At 31.0% G+C, this 21,774-nt stretch overlaps 1 protein-coding gene across 1 annotated transcript in view; it reads right to left on the bottom strand.

Annotated features, from left to right (window-relative positions):
• LOC111621070 (homer protein homolog 2-like) overlaps positions 1 to 21,774 on the bottom strand; it is a 274,865-nt gene that overhangs the window by 70,902 nt on the left and 182,189 nt on the right. The window contains exon 4 of the mRNA XM_023363129.1: positions 7,896 to 8,246. Within this exon, the coding sequence (XP_023218897.1) occupies positions 7,896 to 8,246 (351 nt within the window). The remainder of the gene's footprint in view (positions 1 to 7,895; positions 8,247 to 21,774) is intronic.

A 21,774-nucleotide genomic window follows, 5' to 3' on the forward strand; every position in this document is an offset into this window, starting at 1 on the left:
CAACTCTAATGTTCATTTCTTGGATACTGATATTAAAATTGGGACACCCAACATCCATACCAACGTATATTGTAAACAATCTGCAAACCCCACACACATCCCGAGTGATTCGTGTGACCCATTTCATTATAAAGTAGCCGCTTTTAGATCGTTGGTCAGAAGAGCGTACACTCATTCATCCACTAGAGAGGCACATGATAATGAGTTAAACAACATTGAGAGGGTTGCTAATATTCATGGCTACCACAATCTTATTCCAAAAATCTCGGACCGCCACAAAAGAACACTAATGAACCTCAACACACAGGCAAGGACAATGGAGGCAACCAGAATGTGGAAAGAATACTTATTACGTACAACCTGGCCTTGAGATCCATTTACACATCTATCGCCAAAAAACGTAAGATCAACATTGCATACAGGAGAATCCCAACAATATATGACACATTACGTAATGGAAAGGACCCATCTGACCCGAGTAAATTGCCAGGCATATACTGAATACCGATGAGATATTCGGTAGGGATTTGATCTACATAGGATCAACAAAATGCTCAATGGGAACCAGGATTAAGGAACACAAAGCGGATATACAATACAACAGAGCAACCACGTCATTCGCGATTTATGCGCCAGAACCGGGCATCAATGTGGACTTCGCAGGGGCATCGTTAATAGTCAAAACAAAACACATGGAACACCTCAAATAGCTAGAAGCAATGGAAATATATAAGGCGCACACTACATCTATGTGCATTAACACAAGAGAAGAAATGGGTCTTTCATTAGCTTGGTAAGCCTTATTACGTAATGATTACTAAGGATGTGGTTGGTGTAGGAGGTTGTAAAGATCATAATAAAAATAGTACATCAGGCACGTAAGAGAAGAGTAAATGCGATGCTGAATGAAGGGAGCATGACAGATACAACACATGCGCAATGGATATCGCGCAATCAAAACATTGTTCAAATTTTTCTTTTTAAAAAATTGCATGATGATGTTTGAGAATAAGGAATCCAACCATTTTACCTGAAGAAGGACATGGAAGGTGTTCGGAAAACGTTTGTTTTTACAAAATTATTTATTTTTGTATTTCTACACATCGGTTAGAGGCACGAGTAAGTACGTTTCCTTTTTTTTTTTTTTTTGATGAATACACACACACACATCCAAAGAAGAGGGTACTGATGGATAGCCCCATTTCGGGCGATCTTCGTGAACTTTTCTTACGACAATTGGAGGAGCGATCCTTAGTAAACTTCAAACATAATATCCTTAGTTATACCCATTAAGTGGATGACATTTTGATTATATGGAGAACTAAACTGGCTATAGGGAGAGGTGTTAAAAGTGTTTAATAATAACAAATACAGATTAACACTAGAATTAGATCAAGAAAGCAGCTACACACGAGTTAATTACTTAGACATCAAGATTCAGGTACTGTATAGTAAGTTAAACATCACAATTTACTGCAAACCTACATATGCTCCCTATACATACAGTCCAATTCAGTTGACCCATGGTTGTATGAGGCAGCCGCTTTCCACACACTAGTCACGAGAGTGTACTTACATTCTACTGAGCTATCAGATACCAACAAGGAGCTAACAACTGAAACATATTGCATCCAACCATAGATACAGTCGCTTATTAATCAACACTATAGCTTCCTCACATCTAGCTAAGTCATGCAACACCAATACAAGTGTTAACAAAACAGAAGGTAATCGAGTAATCCTAAGCTATGAACCGTCCCTACATCACATTTACAAGAATATTGCCAAAAATTTAAAACTATGCATAATTTATAAGAGGAAACCCAACATTTTCCATCTTCTGTCTAATGCTAAAGATAGCACAGAGGATGCAAGAGCACCAGGGGTTTATTGTGTCCCATTACAAGATGAATGGTTTAACAGGATACTAACATATATCGGATCCAATTACAGATCTTGTCAAGCCAGGTTACACGATCACAAATATGATGTAGCAAAGGGAAATATTTACTGCTCTGGCCTGTTATGCCACCAATCCAGGGGTTCCCTCTTTTGAGATGAGGTCATGCCGGTCAAAGACTCTGTATATCAGGGTCTTTGACCGTATAGGAACTAGAGGTCATGTCGGTCAAAGACTCTGTATATCAGGGTCTTTGACTGACATGACCTCTAGTTCCTATCATCATGGCAATGTTTTAACACCTTGACAGATGCCCTGTAACAAACCATGCCAGATTGTATGAGTCCAAGTTTTTCCTTTAATACAAACCAAACCATTTTGCACAGAATTCCAGTTGTTGCCTTGACAGTTTCAGACTCCAGTCCCTAGATTCCCTCAAAAGTTCCTTGATCTTCTCTACACGATTCTCTTTCTGTTGATGGTCACTTCTGTCCCCTCCTCACTCTTTTTCAATGTCCACTTTACCATCTTAAATTTGAGCAACCCATTGACATGTAGTTCTAGCTGAATAGGCACGATATCCTAATGCTTTTCTTATTTCTGTCAATATTGACTGCTGACAATTGGGCAGGACAACAAACTTCACAAATACCTGTTGTTGATGATCATCAAGTTTTGAAGTTCTAGACAATTCATTTTCATTCACTATTCAAATATTTTAAATTAAGTAATTTTTACACACTATAAGCTACATTTCAACAAATGCACATAAGATTTGACTGACATAACAAAGTCACTTTGCTTCAGTCATCTTGATAAATTCTTGCTTTAAACTTTTCTCCATATCTAGGATCTTCTTCAGGCAGATTTTTGAAAAAAGTCTCTCTGAAGTTTTAATAATACATCTCCCTACCATATTATTATAACATATGAATACCATAAGCATTCTTTATATGGAAAACTGAAGCATGTACTAATACAGAAATTGCTTACAGATGTAAGCCTAATACATTCAAAATGCTTAGCAATGAGAAGGATCAAGTGGACATAGAAAGAACATCAGGAGTACAGTTCACCCCCCTATAACACGGGTTCCTATAGTTTGGATTCCTATATCACAGCAAAAAAATTGTGACAGTATCTGTACAAACATGGTAAAAAACTCCTATAATTCGGTAAAACGTCATCGGGCAGCCAAACTACTTTTTGCCGTCCAGTGCCACGCTACGAAGAGTTTAGGCGAGTAACTTGAGTTTACTATCGTCTGTACAGTATGTAAATTAGGTACAGTAAGTCTAATACAGCACTAATTTTATACATTTCTTGTGAAAGAAACATTTCTTATTCAATGGCCATAAAAATTATTTATATTAATGATGTCTCCAAAGTTCAACGAAGTTTTCACAGAAAAATAACTTATCAGAAATTGCGGCCGCCGTTTGTGCGCTGCTCTACGACAAAAACAAGCTTAAGCAATGGCGACGTCGAACAGTGCACACTCGGTAAGTAATCCTACAATTTTTTGTTTATAGCATAATTTATACGGATTATTCCCAAAAAAATATACGTGTTTTGGAAATGTTGAGTCGAATTAGTCTAGGAATCGATTAATTTTATGGAAAAAAACCTTTCAAACAGCCGTAGTCCGTAAAGTGCATACATGCCGGGCTGTGATTGGCAAGGACTCGTACAAAATAGATTCATAAAGAACAAAACATATCTACCATGTTATAGGGGGGTCGACTGTATATAAAATTCCACTCAAGGATAACAGGTTTAATAGAGACTGTGCATACATTAGTCTACAAGAAAATCTCTCAAACAACATCTCCCTGTACACAAAACAGATATCGAAAAGAAGAAAAAACCACTACCTTGGCTATATATGCCAGTGAGAATGGAATTACACCAGAACTATAACAGGCTGCCATAATATGACAAACCTATCATATAAAACAACTTAGGAATTTGGAGGTATTGGAGATTTTTAAAGCAGACCGTCAGGGTCTTTTGATCAATTTTTAAGATGACAAACAAATCTCAAGGCATGGTAAGCTATGTATGACCTGTCACTATAACAAACGGAGAATGTGCACATATTTACAAATTCATAAAAAGAAATGTTTGAAATTCGAATACATTGGGGCCAAATAGAACATCACTAACACCAGAAAGAATCTTTTTTCAAAAATCTGCTTGAAGAAGATCCTAGACATGGACTGAAAACATTAATGATAATTATAAAAATAAATAAGACCTACTTGAACCTTTAACTGATATGTGTATAAATACTGTTTTATAATTAATGATAATTTTCAAAAGTAAATGCAAAGTGCAATAAGGTTAGTATGTTTTGTTTATAATTAACACTTGTTTAGTGGATTGTTTTTATTTTTAATATATTTTGAAAATATGAACCAATTAAATTGCAAATACAAATTTATTAAACAAGATTAAGAAGATATTTGGTGAATATTTATTTAAAATTCTACAGCACCTATGGGACTAAGTGTGCTGCATTACTGAAAATTCAGATTACTGGATGCTTTTGTATGCAATCTGAATATTACAGACATTGCTATATGCTTTTGATTTGTTTGAACATACTACAGCACCTAACACAAACAACGTGAGGTAACAAAATGAGTCATTGTTCAAATGACAACTACTGAGTACTGGCTATAAATATAACTACTACAATTTCAGTAACTAAAAACCAGCAAACATTTTCTTCCATCTTAAATAGATATGTTGTCTGATCTTCAAACTACTTCAGAAGGAATATAATTATTCAAAAATGTGACCACACATTGATTGGTGGAGTCATAATCTTGATGTTCTTATGGATACTGAAGATAAGTCATAAAGTAGTGTTATAGGTATATTCTCCATGCTGTGGAATGTCTGCATGCAGTTAGGTCTGCTTTGAGACAAATGGACATTATATATCTACATAGATTCCAGGTATTGAAGTTGTATCCTACTTTGTGCATAATGGAGAATTCTTGTTTGATTGAAATGGACCACAATGTCAGAGTCCTTCATTTATGCCACTAGGGCTGTGGATTCTGTGCTTGTACCTGTAGTGTGGCCATTATTTATATTGGACTGACATTCTTTCAAACATGTGATGATATGTTGACTTCTAGCCCTCATATACTCAAATGATCTATTGTCTCTGAGCAGGACAGAATGTCCTTTAAGCAGAGGATCAGCTGTTGTTTATGGCAATGATGAAAGGGTAATCCAGAAGGCATTTCTAGATAAATTTGTTAATTATTTTCAATGCAGATCTTAGGAGAAGATGCCTTATCAACAACAGAATACAGATGTGTGTTCAGTTTGGGTGTCTTTGCAAAGTTGAAGATATGTGGTGTTGTCAGCTGTGGTATCTCGAAAATGAAGGGCATGACCAGGATGATGTTTGTGAGGAGGAGTACTCGTGATTGTAGCTTGTGTAAGAAATTCTCAGAAGCCTTAGAATATAGTGTTTGTTGTACAAACTCCAATATTCTGTGTGGTATGTGGATATTTTCATGAGAATTATATGCTTTGGATTTGTTGGTCCTGAGTATGACTATCTAAGACCTGAATGAAATCAAAAGGAAAAGACTTAATAAATTCATAATTTCTTTTCATCCAATGGTTGTTTTCATATTTAATAGTTTAAAGACAAGATTCGCCCAAACAGGGACTACCATTTTTAATTCTGTGTTTAAGACAATATAATCCTGGCAACTGACCTTCCTTTTTAGGCTACTAGCTGCCAAAACACTAAAAAGTCCTTTTAAAAAACACAAATTTTCCAATTAAAAAATATAAAATTTTCCTAAAATAGGAATTAGTGACATACGAACGTCTTCTTGAAACCATCTAATCTTCTTGGGGTGTTTCGGCTTTATATCCATGAAGTAGTAAGCTCTGGAAAATGTAGATTTTGGAAAGCCTCCCTCTGGTGACGATATTTTACAATTTTGATTCGTAATTAATTAATTTGATTTGTAATTAATTAATATTCAGTTTCTAAATTTTAATCATAAAACAATTTGATACATTGCTTTCTTCTAGATAAGAAAATAGTATTTGTAACAACTTTTCTATTCACGTACTGTAAATCGCATTTTCAAAAGTTCGGATTTATTATTGAAACAAAGAATACTTTAATCAATTTTTAAAATAGTAAATGCAATGACATTCTGTAGAGTAAACTATACGGTTCATGAAACAATCCAGCTGATCTACAACAGTTGTATATTTCATATTAATTAATAATAATAATACATTAATTGAATTATAATTCATCTTTTTCTAATCTTTGAACTACCTCATATGAAATTAGTTGTATTGATGAATCTATTAACACAATTAGTTAAATTGTTTTTGGTTTTCGAATCTAATCTGAAACTTGGTTTATCCAGGCACAAATCCCAGCACTTTTCTGTTAATTCATGAACTAAATATTGAAACTTGCTTTTCTGCATTTCTTTTTCAATGAAATCCTTCAGTTCTGGCTCTATGTTAATCATTGGTCTTTTGAAACTGGATGCACTCATACTTATAAATTTTTGATAACCATTACTTAGAATTCACACTCTTTACAAGTCCAAGAGAAATAATAAATTCCAAAATGCCATATTATGTTTGGTGGTGGGGTAGGTCTGAAGGTAAGACAGTCTTCCATCCGCAGAGCTCTTTTTGTGTGTTAGCCATCCTTCCATCAGAAGTTCCAAAAGGTATAAAGAAAGCAAAGAGATCACTCCTGCATTGATATCAGATAGGAGTTGGGGAGTCATTTCATATAAATGGTTTTAAAAATATATAAAAATATATAAAAAAATATATAAAAATATATAAGAATATTTAAATATATAAAAATACAAAGCTTTATATATGNAGTCAATAAATATTAATATTTTATCTACATCTAAGCTAGAAGTGAATCCAGATTTAAATTATAATGATTAGTATATAAATTTTTCAAATTTAAACGAGACTATAAGACGTGTTATAGGAATACAAACAAAATATGATTGTTCGTGTTTTATAAATAATTTCAATGAAGTAAAATATGCAAGTTTTATTACAACAATCAGTGACAAAAATTTTAAAGAAGCATTCACACTTTTTTATGGGGTTTAAATAAAAAAATTAAATATTTACTTATAAAATTTAATAAAAACACCGTGCATAATATGGAAAAAGCGCTTCATCTTTCCCTGGAGAAAGTCATCAAGTTTCTTATTCCATTTTATTCTGTTTGTATAGGTCAGAGTGCCACTGCAAATGAACTTTGCAGAAAATATCGTATATAATTTAAAAATGCCAGCGAACCGAGAAAATAAACGATAAATAATTAAATTAAGGTAAAAGTTTATTACGAGAATTGTTTGATCGGAAAATTGGATTGACGTCAAAAGAGAAAATAAGGGTAGGCAGTTATTTGTTTGATGAAATAATCCCATCAATTAATTTGTTTATATCTGCACATATCATATGCAATGTTGACATTATTCTTATATTTAAAATTTACTTACGTAAAATAAGCAGAAAAGTTATACTTTAATAATCCGAAAATCCAATACTTTGCTGATATTTAATCGTTATTTAAAAAAAAAAAAACTAACTAAATCAATTAGTCATAGGAAAAAGCTCATAGTTTTAGATTTAAAATGAAGAAATTCCTCGATTAGAATCAATAAGAGATTATTGAAGGATGATGACACCAGAGAGCACTTCCTAATATTAGCTTTAAAAATTAAATGGTAAAGGTCAACAGTCGGTTACAAAAATCCTTCGTTTATGATTAGAAACGATAAATGAATTTAAACAGAACTAACAGACACAATCGAACGAAGTTAACAGTTCAATAACTAATCAAGAAACTAACTTAATGACGGCAAATTAAAAATGTTACCGAATTATTCTAGCTAAGAGCAGAGAGAGCGAAAATCCCAAAGAGTTGTGTTTTTAAGAAGAGAGACCGTGCGTGTGATACCTTGCCAGCCTGGAGACCTGACAGACTCTGACTTCTTTGGTGAGCAACGAGCGTCGACTTCAAACTATTGGCAATATCATTGATGTTGCTAGGCAAGGTAGCAGATATCCCCGGATGGTCTACCTGGTTAGTGAGTGTGGCGGCCGTTTTCTGTTCCTCTCCGCATTCCGACGATTGTGGCGGTTGCTGCGGTGGTGCAGGTGGAGCAGGAGGCTGGGGACCACGAGTGCTGCTGGGTGATGCACTGGCTGATGTTACGGGAGTGGCTGCACTACCGTTGGTTTGAGTCTGTGCTTTCGGTTGAGCTGCCTGTCGGGTGGCTTCCTTCACCTCCTGAAACTTCTCGATGAACTGCGAATAAACAAACCGAACATTTCATTAAACTCAAGTTTACCTTACAGCTATTTAGATAACATTAAAAACTGTTTTAATCTTCATTAAAAGGAAAATATCATTACAGAACAGAAATAATTTATCATATTCGTACCACATCAAACAGAGAATATAAAATATATCCAGAAGAACAAATTGGAAGAGCATTATTTTATAAACTATCTCTATAAAAAATAAATTTTTATATGATTTATTGCATGAATTAGCAAGAGAACTGCCATTATATCAGTATGAAAGCATAAATTTATTTGTAGAATTTCGTAAACGATCCTTAAACCATAAAAAAAACTTGGAAAAATATTATATTCTAGTATTTTTTGTTGTAATAATAATCCAATGGTAACAAACTGGATGATATATGCTAATTAGACAACTAAAGATTAAAAAANATTGATATCCTGTTTTAAATAGTTTTATTATTTACTTTTCGAATGTTTTTTCTTCTAAAAGATACTGTTTTATGTTACAAACATTAATAGGTCTATTTGTAATAAGTATATTAAAATTTTATGAAATTTTGTACTCTGATTATTTTACTGACGAAAATATTGTGGAACATTGAATATATTTAAAATAAAACTTTTTAACGAGTTTCAACTAGCTTTCAAATGATTAAATTAGGAAAAAAACAACTTCAGAATTATATTTGTTTTAGAAAATTATACAGGCATACCCCACTTTATGGTGCTTCATTTTGTGGCAGTTTGCTAATGCAGTGCTTTTCAATTATATTAGTTTGAGCACTAGCTCCACTCTTAAGGTAATTTTTCAACAGTGAAACTTTTGGCTTTTTATCAATGCAAATGTTGTGGAGATGGCTGGAAGAATTGAAACTAAAATGGAGAATAAAAATGTTGCAGAATTACTTGTATCTTTTGACCAGTCTGACAGATAATAAATTGTTGAAAAGTAAAGAATGTTGCTTTTCAAAACAGAGTCTGTTCCTAACAAAAGTTTGCATCAGTGAAATACTAATGAAAGAATTAGAAGAATATGTTAGCATAATCAAAAAGGAACTGACAGATTTTGAGTAGAGTGATGCAAAGTTTGAAATTTTTGTACTAAATAGAATAGTGTCAATTAGAATCAAATGTTATAAGAAAATACTCAGAGACAAGAAGTGCCAGTACTTGAAGCAAACTTTTTTATTATCGTATTTCAAGAAATATATCAGTCATCACCACAGTTTACTATTAAACAGCCTTCAATAACAGGATAATCCTTGAGCATCTTTATAAAGCTCAAGTTCAAAATTAGAACTGGAATGGATAACTAGTAAGAAAACCAACACTTTACATAATTTTCCAGCACAAAGAGTTTGTATAACAAATGTTTTCAGTTTATTTTATAAACCAAAAACATTTGTTATACAAACTCTTCATGCTGGAAAATTATGTAAGGTGTTGGAGAGCTTTATAAATAGTAAGAAAACCATCTTCGAAATGAATAAGATTTCACCAAAGACTTAGAGTGGTGATAGTAGAATTTCATCATTTATTTACAGTATGCAATTTTTAAATATGCACTTGTCAGTCATCTAAAGCAAAGGATAAAAATATTTTGAGGTAAGCAATACAACACACACTGTAGTATATTTATTAATAAATAATTTTACTTTTTCAGTATTTTTATATATCTATCATTATTGCAAACTTAAATGCTAGTGTAAACATGATTTTAGGCTTTTATATGCACTGGTATGTGAAAAAAGCCTTGCTTTGCCTGAAGTTGGTTTTGAATTTATGATAGTCAGGATATATGCTGTATTAACAGGGCATGCTTTTATGTCAAATTGAATTAAGTATTTTTTTGTTTTTCATTCTTTCCATTCTGCAAGCACGAATAAAGCTTTTTATCTTTATCCATCATAGATTTGCCTGTCCCAGTTGTGAGTCTGAACAGAGGTGCAAGAATTGGAGCCTGAGATATACAAGACAAACTGCCCATGAGAAATTTCTGAGGTTTGCAATTTAAACTAGAGCTCCCAGAGCAGCAGACTGATACTTTCCATTTTGGCCAACCAGCTGTCAATTAAAACATTCTATGTAAAAGCATAAAATAAAAAAAGTCTATTATTTCTCTCCACATCTGCTATGTAAAGTGTAATATACCTTCTGGCATAAAATTAAGAAATGTTTTTAAATGTTTTTTTCTAATAGAAACAATTAAAATTCAAATGACTTTGCAGATAGAAAAATCAATTACTCCAAAACTAATTCAATCATGATAAAGTTTCTGTTTCAAAGCTTATTACCAAAGATTCCCATCATTTATAAGTTTCCAGACATTTTGAACAAAGATTATAAATTGTTTTGCAATTGATTAAATATTATTGGCATACATAATGTAGATTGTTCTAGGACTACACTATTGTGTTATACTTGTAAATTGCACTTCGGATTATCACATATCTTTATCATCATATATTCTCTGCAATAAATTTTATGAAAGTATATATGCTTATATTTATCATATATGATGTTATAATTAGCATGTTCATAACATTAGGTAAATTAATTATAATTACTATCATAAATTTTGTAGATTATTTTTTTTAAAAAAATTTTATTTTGATTTCAACGACAAACATTTATGATCCATAATTTTTATAATAATAGTTAATTCCTATTTTTCCAGTAAATTTATTTTACTTTATTATTTAAAAAAACATGATAAAAAATGACAGTTAAATACTTTAAAAGTAATTCCGAATCAAAGTGAATTTAAAAACTTGACAAATTTATTTTCGCAGATTTTCGGCGTATTTTTTACGTAATAAAAAAGACGTCAAATATGAAATGAATCCAAAAATAATTAACAGTAGAAAAGGTAAGAAATGAAAGAAAATATTATTATAACAATAAGCAATACGGAAGAAAATTCGAAAATAAAATTCGGACGTCTAGCATGTCAAGAATGCAGAATTTTACGGATCGGTATATCATAGGAAAGGCGACGAGTAAAAATATCTGATCAAATACGATTATGCTGATATAAGAGTTTCTATTGGATCTATATAAAATATAAATTCAGTAAATAAATTTAGTTTTGTTTCGAGAAAGTAACTTATATCAAATTCGAACAACATTCTTCTCCTTTATACATAACCGATTAAGTAAATATAAAATAACTTTTATAAATTTTTATAGCAATTTTATCAATAACAGTTTAATAAAGATGGAAAAAATAGTCGAAAAAAAATAAAGATTATTTTCGATATGTTTTTCATCTGTCGGATCACGTTTCCTTCCATTTGCAACCGGTCAGAGAACAACTATCCAACACTTTCCGCAGAACATTAACAAACTATGAAAGTCGTTTCTCTTCGTCATGAGGTAAAACTTATCTAAGGGACCGTAAAGTGCCAAAGGTTATGGAGTGGAAGGAAAGATAGCACGATTTCTTGCTGAACAAACAGAAACAACCCGTCCGAGTTCTTCCTTAGACAAGACTCACAAAAATAAACGCAATATTCTTAAGTCCATCTAGTAGATATTAGATACGATGAGAAGATAAACAATTTTATTTGGAAATTCTTGTTTCAAGTAGAAAGAAAGCAATTTTATAAGAAATGAATAAAAAAATAAAATAAAAAAACCATAACATCCACTGTACATATATTGTAAATGGATATTGTAAAAAGGAACTTACAATTTCTATATCTAAGCAATATATTTCGGATCGATTACCAAACATTTAATGAATTATATTCATTTAAATAACTCACTATTTAATTTCACTTAAATTAGAGAAAATTTGCAAGAATTAATCTTGTTTTTTTATTTGGGATTTAATAAGCTAAATACTGTTTTCTCCTTAAGAAAATGAACTTAAATCACACCAGCAAAAAAAGAAAAAAAAGTCGATCAATCTCTCCTAAGAAAGTTAAGCAAATAGATGATGGATAGATTCTGAATTAACTGTGTTCAATGATGAGATAGCTTTCAGCAATCATCATCCAATTTTTTTTTTTAGACACAATTCGTTTGTTTGAAAATACGTGGAAGTGCTCCGATAGCTGAGAAGTCATATTTTATTCTAGTAATGATAATAAAAAAAAGACTTTTTCAAATTTTTTCAATTTAGATCCAACTAATGCATCGTAATATTAACAATTTTAACGAAAGATAATTCTCCAGATAACAGAACTTACCTTAATTTATTACAATTAGTTTTCAGAAGTTTAAAAACCAAACAACAATCGGCTTAGATCAGGGATCGATAAGACATTTTCGGGGGTCGATCAAAAACGGTCCAATCAGTTATGCATATGACAGTTCAGGAAGTAAATCTGCATACCGTAAGTATCAATAGATCTTTTCTATGAAAATGCTGTTAATACTGGCTTAAGGATTTATTTATTTATTATACTAACAGTAGCGCATTATCCTATGGGCAAAAAGGACAATTGCCTGGAGTATCCACCAACAGAGGGCCCCAAACCAAACTTTTATAAGAAAATATTTCCCCCAAGATTTCCCTCGAAGAAAATATCTGAAGTCAACATAATATATGTGGTCCCCTAATTCAAATTTGTCCGAGCGCACATGAAGCTATAATGCGCCACCGTATATTAATCGTATTAGAAAAAAAGAGCAGGTCGATAAAAGGTGGAGGAATCTTTGTGGGAGTCGATAGTCAAAAAAAAAAAAAAAAAAGTGGAGACTCCTGGCTTAGATAGTATAAAAATAAAGTAATCCAAAACTGGAGCTTAACGATTATCGTGCGTTAAAATTTATAATTATTATAGCCTATCTGTAATTTAGCAATAGTGATCTTTTGAATTTACTCATCAATAACGAACAGAAAGCTAGTTTATTCAGGCGAATATATTACAACCCATTGAACAAGACGTCTTAATATTAGCGAGAAATTTTTATTCCATTTCTTCAATGTAACGAATAAAATGGAAAAATTTGAATTTAAAGTAACGTTTAAAAAAGTAATATTTTATCTTTAAAATTGTCGTATTTACGATAAAAAAACGCAGCTGTAAACTGAAAAAAGTTATAGACAGAGTAAGCGTGCTGTCTATTGAAAGAAGATAAGGATTATCAATTATCAATTATTGTCTAAGACTAAAAAATTGTACGTTCTTTTCAGCGTTGTCACTCTTACAGTATGTTAAATAAAGTGCTTGTGTTGAGTTGTTATTCGAATAATAATAAAATGCAATAAAGTTACCGGATTTATTCCAGTAATAGTAATAACCCTCTAAAAGACAGCGATGCTGCAAGCCAGAAAAAGTTAGACAGAGCACTGTTTATTAGAATAAATACAGCAATAATAATTTAAAAATGAAAATTTATCTCGATATTTAATCTAAACATTCCCCCTTTTTAATTATAACTATCTTTTGTAACCCGCTTACTCGAAACTACGTTTTATAGTAATTCTAATTTCATCCGATTAGGGACTTAGTGTTTACTTAGAAAAGTCAATGTTCACATTAACTAATCTTTTATTGTCTCAATTAGACGTGGTGTATCAGGGATAATAAATCCTTATTAGAAATAAAAGTATATAAAGTTTAATTCCGCTTTTATTTGAGTTAATGTCACGCGATTCACATATTTTTACTTTATTGGATTAATATAAATAACATGCGTATTCTATTTTTATATTTCATATCGACAAAAATTAGTATAGATTCTGATTAAACTCATTTGAATTTTATTGTCTAAATCAATTCCATCTTGTTATTTCGTAACTGAACTGTTATGAAACTAGGCACACACACACACAAACTCGGGAAATTCTTCCCCTTTTTTGTGTTCAAGAGGTGTCAAACTGTCGAGATTTGCAAAAAATTGAGGATAAAATTTAACACAATTATTGCATATATTATTTTGGTTATTTAAGAAATATTATCTTAAAGTTCATATTTCCAAATATAGAATATAAGACGAAAGAGAATATCACACTACTACCGAGCAACACACTATCTATTATTAATGAAATGACGAAGCCGAATTCATTATCGGGCTCCAACTTGGCTAATTAAATATACAGATCTTACATAATTTGGACTAAAGGTATGCGATCAAATCACGATCTTGTATTAAATTTAATAATTAGAATTAAATTAATTTCGAATATTCTGGAAGAAAAGATCGATCGAGAGCGGAACTCAACCCCGTATACGATCTATTATTATTGATCTAATACGAAATAGGTAAGCTTGCTAAACGCAATACCAATTTATACACGCGGAATGATCTATCTGCTCTCAGAAAGCATCGGAGATTGTAATCATTACCTTGCACCGGGCCGTTCGTTACGATATTTATCACAGTGGGGAAGATGAAGTTGGCATGAAAACATGCTCAAATTATCAGCCACGCCTAAATTCTATATGAGAAGAGTAAATGCGGCGTAAACTACAATTTGTCGTTTCAGTCACTCCCTCTTCTCTGTCAGCGAGTTTGCTCGGGCAATATTTTACATTATCTTAATCTCATCCAGATTGATTGCAATTTGTCCTCTAGCGTGTATTCGTAATGTATTAACTGAGTGAATGCAAAACACAAATGACGACAGATGAAAATTTTGGAAATATCGAAACCATTCAGTATCTTGAGAATGTTGCCTCGCATTTCTATGTTCGAAATACCGTTTTTTCCATTTTATAAATTTTCTTATTACAATATCTGTTCGCTATTTTGCTATGTTACGCAGCATAAAATGGAAGAAATATTGTATAAGATATTAAAATATCAGAAGATTCTACAGACTGACAGATTCGAGAGTTTTATGTATATTTCTGAATATCTTCGCAATATGTGGAGGATGAGAAGAGATGAACTATTCTGGGGGAAGGCATCACTAAGAAATATTTATTGATTATTTACAAAAGAGAATAAATACGAATACATATAAATTTTATTAAATATTAATACTAATAAATTCAAACAAAGATATTAAAACAAACCAAAATGAATGGATAGAAATTTCTATTTCTATTTTAAAATGGATTATTGTGATAAAAATTGAGTTTCTATTCGAATAATCAAGATTTTATTCGTCTATAAAAGTATTCAGAGGGATAATTATTCTTTAAAACACGCAAATGAAGTGTTATATTTTATTATTTAGCTTTTCAGCAAGTTTAATAAATAATACAATGTCTGTAAAAGAGAAATAATAACTTTATAATTAAAATCAATATAACATTTTCAATAAAAATTATTACTACTACAAAAAAAAAAAAAAAAATACGGCGAACAATTGAAACTGTAACACTTTAATAAATTCGTTATAACTGATATATTATCTGAATCTAAACTCATTAGTCTGTTAAAAGAGACACTTAAAAATTATTTTTATTACCGTATTATTATAAAGTTTATACAAACATAACTAATATTAGAAACGATAAAGATATAAAGTTTTTGGGAAGTAATCAGAGTATGCTTAGAGTACAATTTATTTTATTTTTTTGACTATAGAACAATTCTACTTAATTGTAATTTAATCTATGATAGCAGCATTAAAATAATAATATATTTAATTAAGTTATAGGTAATCAAAATTGAAAAATAACTCCCATTTAAAACGATGCAAAAACAAGAAATATAAACGCGAGGCAAAGTTATTTTATATAGAAAAGAAGAGATTTAATCGAAGAACGATGGATGAAATACATAACACTACAATTCGAAAAAGATCTATCAGAATTAATATAATATCAGACGTGACAAATACGCTATCGAGAATGTCACAGCTTTTAATAAAAAGAATCGAAGCAGGACTGAATACTTATTCAGTCTTGCTCCGGCTGGAAGATCACGAAGTATAAAAACATCGAATTTTATATAATAAAAAAAACATTCAAAGCAAATATTAAACGCGAAGTAAGTTTGACAACTTTCATTCAAACTTGTATAATGTTGGAAAAAAAAAGAAAAAAATATTCGGCCCGAAGTGAGTTACGCGTGATAAATGTTCTACAACCAACATGCGTTAGTTATAATAAAAATTACATAACACAGCGTAACACAGAAAAGATTTATCAAAATTATGACAGTAACACAGATAAATGAAGAGGAATTTATTGATATCTGCAAATTCCCACCAAAAATTTGAACAAGAAAAGGACATTGATCAAAATCTCTCCATCTGACATTTAACATTTCCCATCAATTCTACGCTCCCGCTCTGTTTTTTCTCTATGACAATACAAAAGGGTATGAAAAATGAGCAACAACTGGTTACGATAAAAATAATGCCCCCTATTAAAATAATTACGACTATTTAGAATTTAATTTCGACAGCGAAAAAAAAAAAAAAACTAACAAAGTTTCTAGATAAGAGACTACAAAAATAATATCATTATAACAATCCTAATTCAGTTTTATAATGGCGTAACATTTTTAAAACGTGGCAAATTAAAAGTTTTAATATCGGACATAAAATGTGGAAAAGACCACAGCCTATTTAAGTTGTAATTTTATTTCTGTCTAATAATTCAAACTTAATGTTTAAAATTGCATTTGAATTAATCTCTGTTGGTGTCTCCACCAAACACGCAATTTCTATAATTAAGCTAATTAAATAAAATTGATTTGACTCGACTAAACACACAAAAATTACGAACGAAAAGGATTAATGTCTGTATAAATTCAGATTTATTAATCTGTCATCAAAATAAGATGCTTTAAATTAATAATGCAGTACATTAATCCAAATATAAAGACATATCATTACATTAATGCCTTTAAAATGCATTAATCTTTTTTAAGTCATATTTCACGTTTAAGTAACTTTCGAGAGAAAAATAAATATTGTTCGTTTTAAAATTTAATTATTAATATTACGAAACGAAACCAATAATACTTATGTAGTATATATCGTGGACACAACACAACTACTTAGATTTTATGCATTTCTCTTTGACAATTTTATTAACGTCGTTCTTGCAGACATGTACAGTACGAGTATATTAGAATAAACCTAAGTTACTTACAGACATGTCTATTTATCATAATCGTACCCTTTATTCATTTTAATTTATTGAAATGTTAAAAATACATCAGAGGAGACGCTATTATAACAAGCATAAAAATTTAAAACAACTTAATATTCTTTCAAGAGTACATACATTTTCTTAATAGAATTATAAAAGATGGACAATTGATAATGGGAAACACACAATAAAGTGATAACCGAAAGCAGAACCAAATTGCAAATAGTCGGATCTCTCTTCATCCGATTACAACCTGAATTGGGGTCTCGCATTCAAAGCACCAAACAATTATAATAAAAATCTATGCCATTTTTAGATCCACGAAGTTATTAACTATAACAATTTACTTGAAAATTTCATTAAAAAAATTTGAAAATTTAAGTTTTCCTTTCCGAAGACGACATTGGATTACGTTAAATCCTGCATAAATGAAAAATTAGTAATCTAAACTGTAAATACAAATATACATTAAAAATTAAAAACAAAAATTAACAATCACCATAATTAAAGAGTAAATTTCAATTAGCTCTTTGATATATTTCTAAGAAATGTTTTTAAATTTTGTATTTGCAGTTGACCAGACAACCAAACACACACCAGCCTATAGCAATAAGACTTGTATTTTTATATCATCAATACATAATACATATATTAATATACGCTCGTAAAACAAATGACTACTATAACAAAAAATACTGACGTCCTTAACTTATTTTCTTGTATTAATACAATAACAGTTCCATATAATTTATTAATTCAATAAATATAAGTAAGAAAGTTTATTACAGTAAAACCTGTGTAAACCGGAATAGCACGTATCAAATAGTTTTTCGGTTTGGCAGGTTTCCGTTTTGAACAGGTTCTTTTTTTTTCATTGAAAATCACTCCGTTTCGAAGAAATTTTTTTCGTTTAAGCAGGTTTCCTTTTTATTCAGGTTCTACTTTGGACAGNATCCAGCTGATCTACAACAGTTGTATATTTCATATTAATTAATAATAATAATACATTAATTGAATTATAATTCATCTTTTTCTAATCTTTGAACTACCTCATATGAAATTAGTTGTATTGATGAATCTATTAACACAATTAGTTAAATTGTTTTTGGTTTTCGAATCTAATCTGAAACTTGGTTTATCCAGGCACAAATCCCAGCACTTTTCTGTTAATTCATGAACTAAATATTGAAACTTGCTTTTCTGCATTTCTTTTTCAATGAAATCCTTCAGTTCTGGCTCTATGTTAATCATTGGTCTTTTGAAACTGGATGCACTCATACTTATAAATTTTTGATAACCATTACTTAGAATTCACACTCTTTACAAGTCCAAGAGAAATAATAAATTCCAAAATGCCATATTATGTTTGGTGGTGGGGTAGGTCTGAAGGTAAGACAGTCTTCCATCCGCAGAGCTCTTTTTGTGTGTTAGCCATCCTTCCATCAGAAGTTCCAAAAGGTATAAAGAAAGCAAAGAGATCACTCCTGCATTGATATCAGATAGGAGTTGGGGAGTCATTTCATATAAATGGTTTTAAAAATATATAAAAATATATAAAAAAATATATAAAAATATATAAGAATATTTAAATATATAAAAATATATAAAAATACAAAGCTTTATATATGCTGTGCAGTGTGTGGTATGTATAAAGAAATAGCAAAGGCCAAAGGTGCTAAATTAGCATATAAATGCCTTTCTGTATATATAGACTACTATGTAAGGAAAAGACAAGTCCAACAAATGCAAGGCACCAGGCGTGTATAAAATTCTGGTGAGGGATAATAGGTTTAATGAAGACTTAGAATATATTGGCTCCACCAAACCTTCTATCAATTAAAAGATTATAGGAACATCAGTATGGTATTGATCACAAAAAACTAACCAACACCCTATCTGCTTATGTCTCAGAAAACAATGTGCACGTGAAGCTCAATGAAGCCCCTATAATCAATGTTTCCAGTATACTGACCACCTCAGAACTTTGAAGCACCTGAAATTCACAAATCTGAAATTAAAGTGCATAAACTTCAAAGAAGAAAAATGTCTGTAAGTCTATCATATGCATGTGATCCAGTTACAGTTTAATTTGCAAACAAGCAATTGTATCATTTTGAGTTTTTTGCATATATTATTAATTTTTTCTTTCTTGTGTTTGTTAATAATAAATTTATATTAATGTAATTATCATCATTTGTATAATTTTTACAGTTTATGTGAAAGTTATATAATAAGTTTAAATTTTGGAAAATAATATACTAGTCATCTTGAACTGATGTGTACAATCCTGCCTCAAGAAATTAAACCAGTAAATAATAAGCTGGAATAATCCTATTAATTACATTTTACAGTTTTTGCTTCCGCCTTAGTTTGTTGCAGTTAGATTCTGATCTCAGTTTTATTTTTTCATTGTGTTCTGTTTTAAGACTGAATTATGTCATAGAAGCAATAATAAATAGTTGTAATAGAAAGGTAGTGAAAAAGTTAATTTGTAAAAATTATTGATATCCAAAGAAAAACATCTAAGATTAAAAATATTGCACTGAGTAAAAATTATGGCACCTGAAATGAAAGTCAAATTTTTTCTTGAGAATTTCTCTTTGGTAAAGATAAGCCTGGCACTTTAAAGCCATACCATAAACTTTTTACTATTGTCTATGCTCTTTGCGTTCTTGCTTGAACAACATAATGACACGGTGAAACTTTCAAGAACAAATTTCAAAGAGGGTTGCAATTTGAAAAAATTGTAGACCTATAAATTCCCATCCATTTGTCTGTCTTTCTTTAATCTTGAGAACAAAGTTAGATAGATGAAAGACGAGACCAGATATGGAAACCTTAGGGGTAAGAGACTAATTAATTAACTATATACAAACTTTTGATGCAAATTGGAAGTCATGTTATTTAAATTCAAAAATTTTCCCCCAAAAGATGTTAGATAAATGACTGGCACAATCTATTGTTAAAGGAAAAGTATGATGTACAGGGGCAAGATAAAACTAATTTGAGGTGGAGAACATATTTTAAATAAAATAAAATAAAAATAAATGTAGATTTTGGAAAGCCTCCCTCTGGTGACGATAGTTTACAATTTGATTCTTAATTTCTTTTCGTCCGATGGTTCTTTTTGTTTAATAGTTTAAAAGACATACATTCAACCTGTAGGCTAATTCCTCCCATACCTTAACCAGTATTTCTTGAGTGGTGATAGCAACAGCTTTTTCAATCCTGTGTCTCAACTCGGGCAGGTTAGTAGGCATTGGGGGCACGTAAACTCGGAGCCCTGTCATCGGGTCCATGGCGACCAATCCAGCGGTCAGTGACATCATTCAACCAATCACGTACATACAACTAAAACTGTTTTCCTTGTTCTTTTCTTCTATCCTATAACCAACTTTGTACACCTAATGTAAGTGATACTATAACGAATTCAAACTGCTATATTTTTTATGTACATCCTGTATATTAATTTTATATATTCTGTTTGTAATAACGTGTGGAAATATCGGCAAGTGGTAAATGGGGAAAAAAAAGGAAAAATTAAAGTTTGAATTTCAAAAAGTGGTTGTAGGCTATTGTGTTTAAACTTGGAAGTTCCATGCCGATGAGAACGTTAATCGAAACATGTTCCTTAGAAGTATTGAGTAAATAAATGGCAAACTTGCGTAGTAAAGATGATTTTAGTCATTTGTGTTTGTTAACGTATACACTTCGCGGTTCAAGTAAAGAAATAATTATAATTATTTACAGTTTTTACAATAAAATTTACGAAATACTCATGAAACATTGACTGTTGACGTTTGCTACGATTCTGCTGATTTTTGACACCAACACTTGTATGATTATTTTGATTTTTTATTTCACTCTCGTCTGAATACTTGTCTTCCTCCTAATTGAACATTATGAACACTTAATTATGCGCAAATTGTCTCTTACTTGCTTCTGTTCAACTGAATGTGATTTACAGCCAACTTTGCCGACGTCCATCTTTAGAGCAAATCGCAGATTAACTTGTTTCTATCCATATCAACTTTAAAAAGTCGATGTAACTTTCTGCTGTCTGCCAACTACGACCGTAAACATTTTAAAATTAGCTGTGACGTGTCAGACCTCTGCAGATCTTTTCGTTCAAATTCAATCCCTTCGTATTAACTTTAATCCTTTCTCATCCCGGATGGACGCCCAAAGTATGTGGGATTTGAAAAGACAGAAGATGAAGAAAATGATAACTTTCTCTTCCGCATTACAACTTTATGGTCTAAATTCCGTTCTTTCTCCGCTTTTTCCGACATTTCCTAATTTCTTTTTTCCAACCTCTGCAAACTTTCTTTTTCTACTCTCTGTGGGACATTTGTCTCAGTCTGTAAAATTTATATTAAACGTAGGGGAGACCGGGGCAAGATCGGCATGTTAAGCTTTACTTAAATTTTGTGTAATAAATACTGCTGTAAACTGAAAAAAAAGCTTTGCATATTGTCTATTGGAATGTTACCTTACTATAGAACTGGTTAAAATCAGTTT

Source organism: Centruroides sculpturatus, unplaced genomic scaffold (genome assembly GCF_000671375.1).
Source record: "Centruroides sculpturatus isolate CEXI.00-Female unplaced genomic scaffold, Cexi_2.0 scaffold228, whole genome shotgun sequence".
Classification (NCBI taxonomy): Eukaryota; Metazoa; Arthropoda; class Arachnida; order Scorpiones; family Buthidae; genus Centruroides; species Centruroides sculpturatus.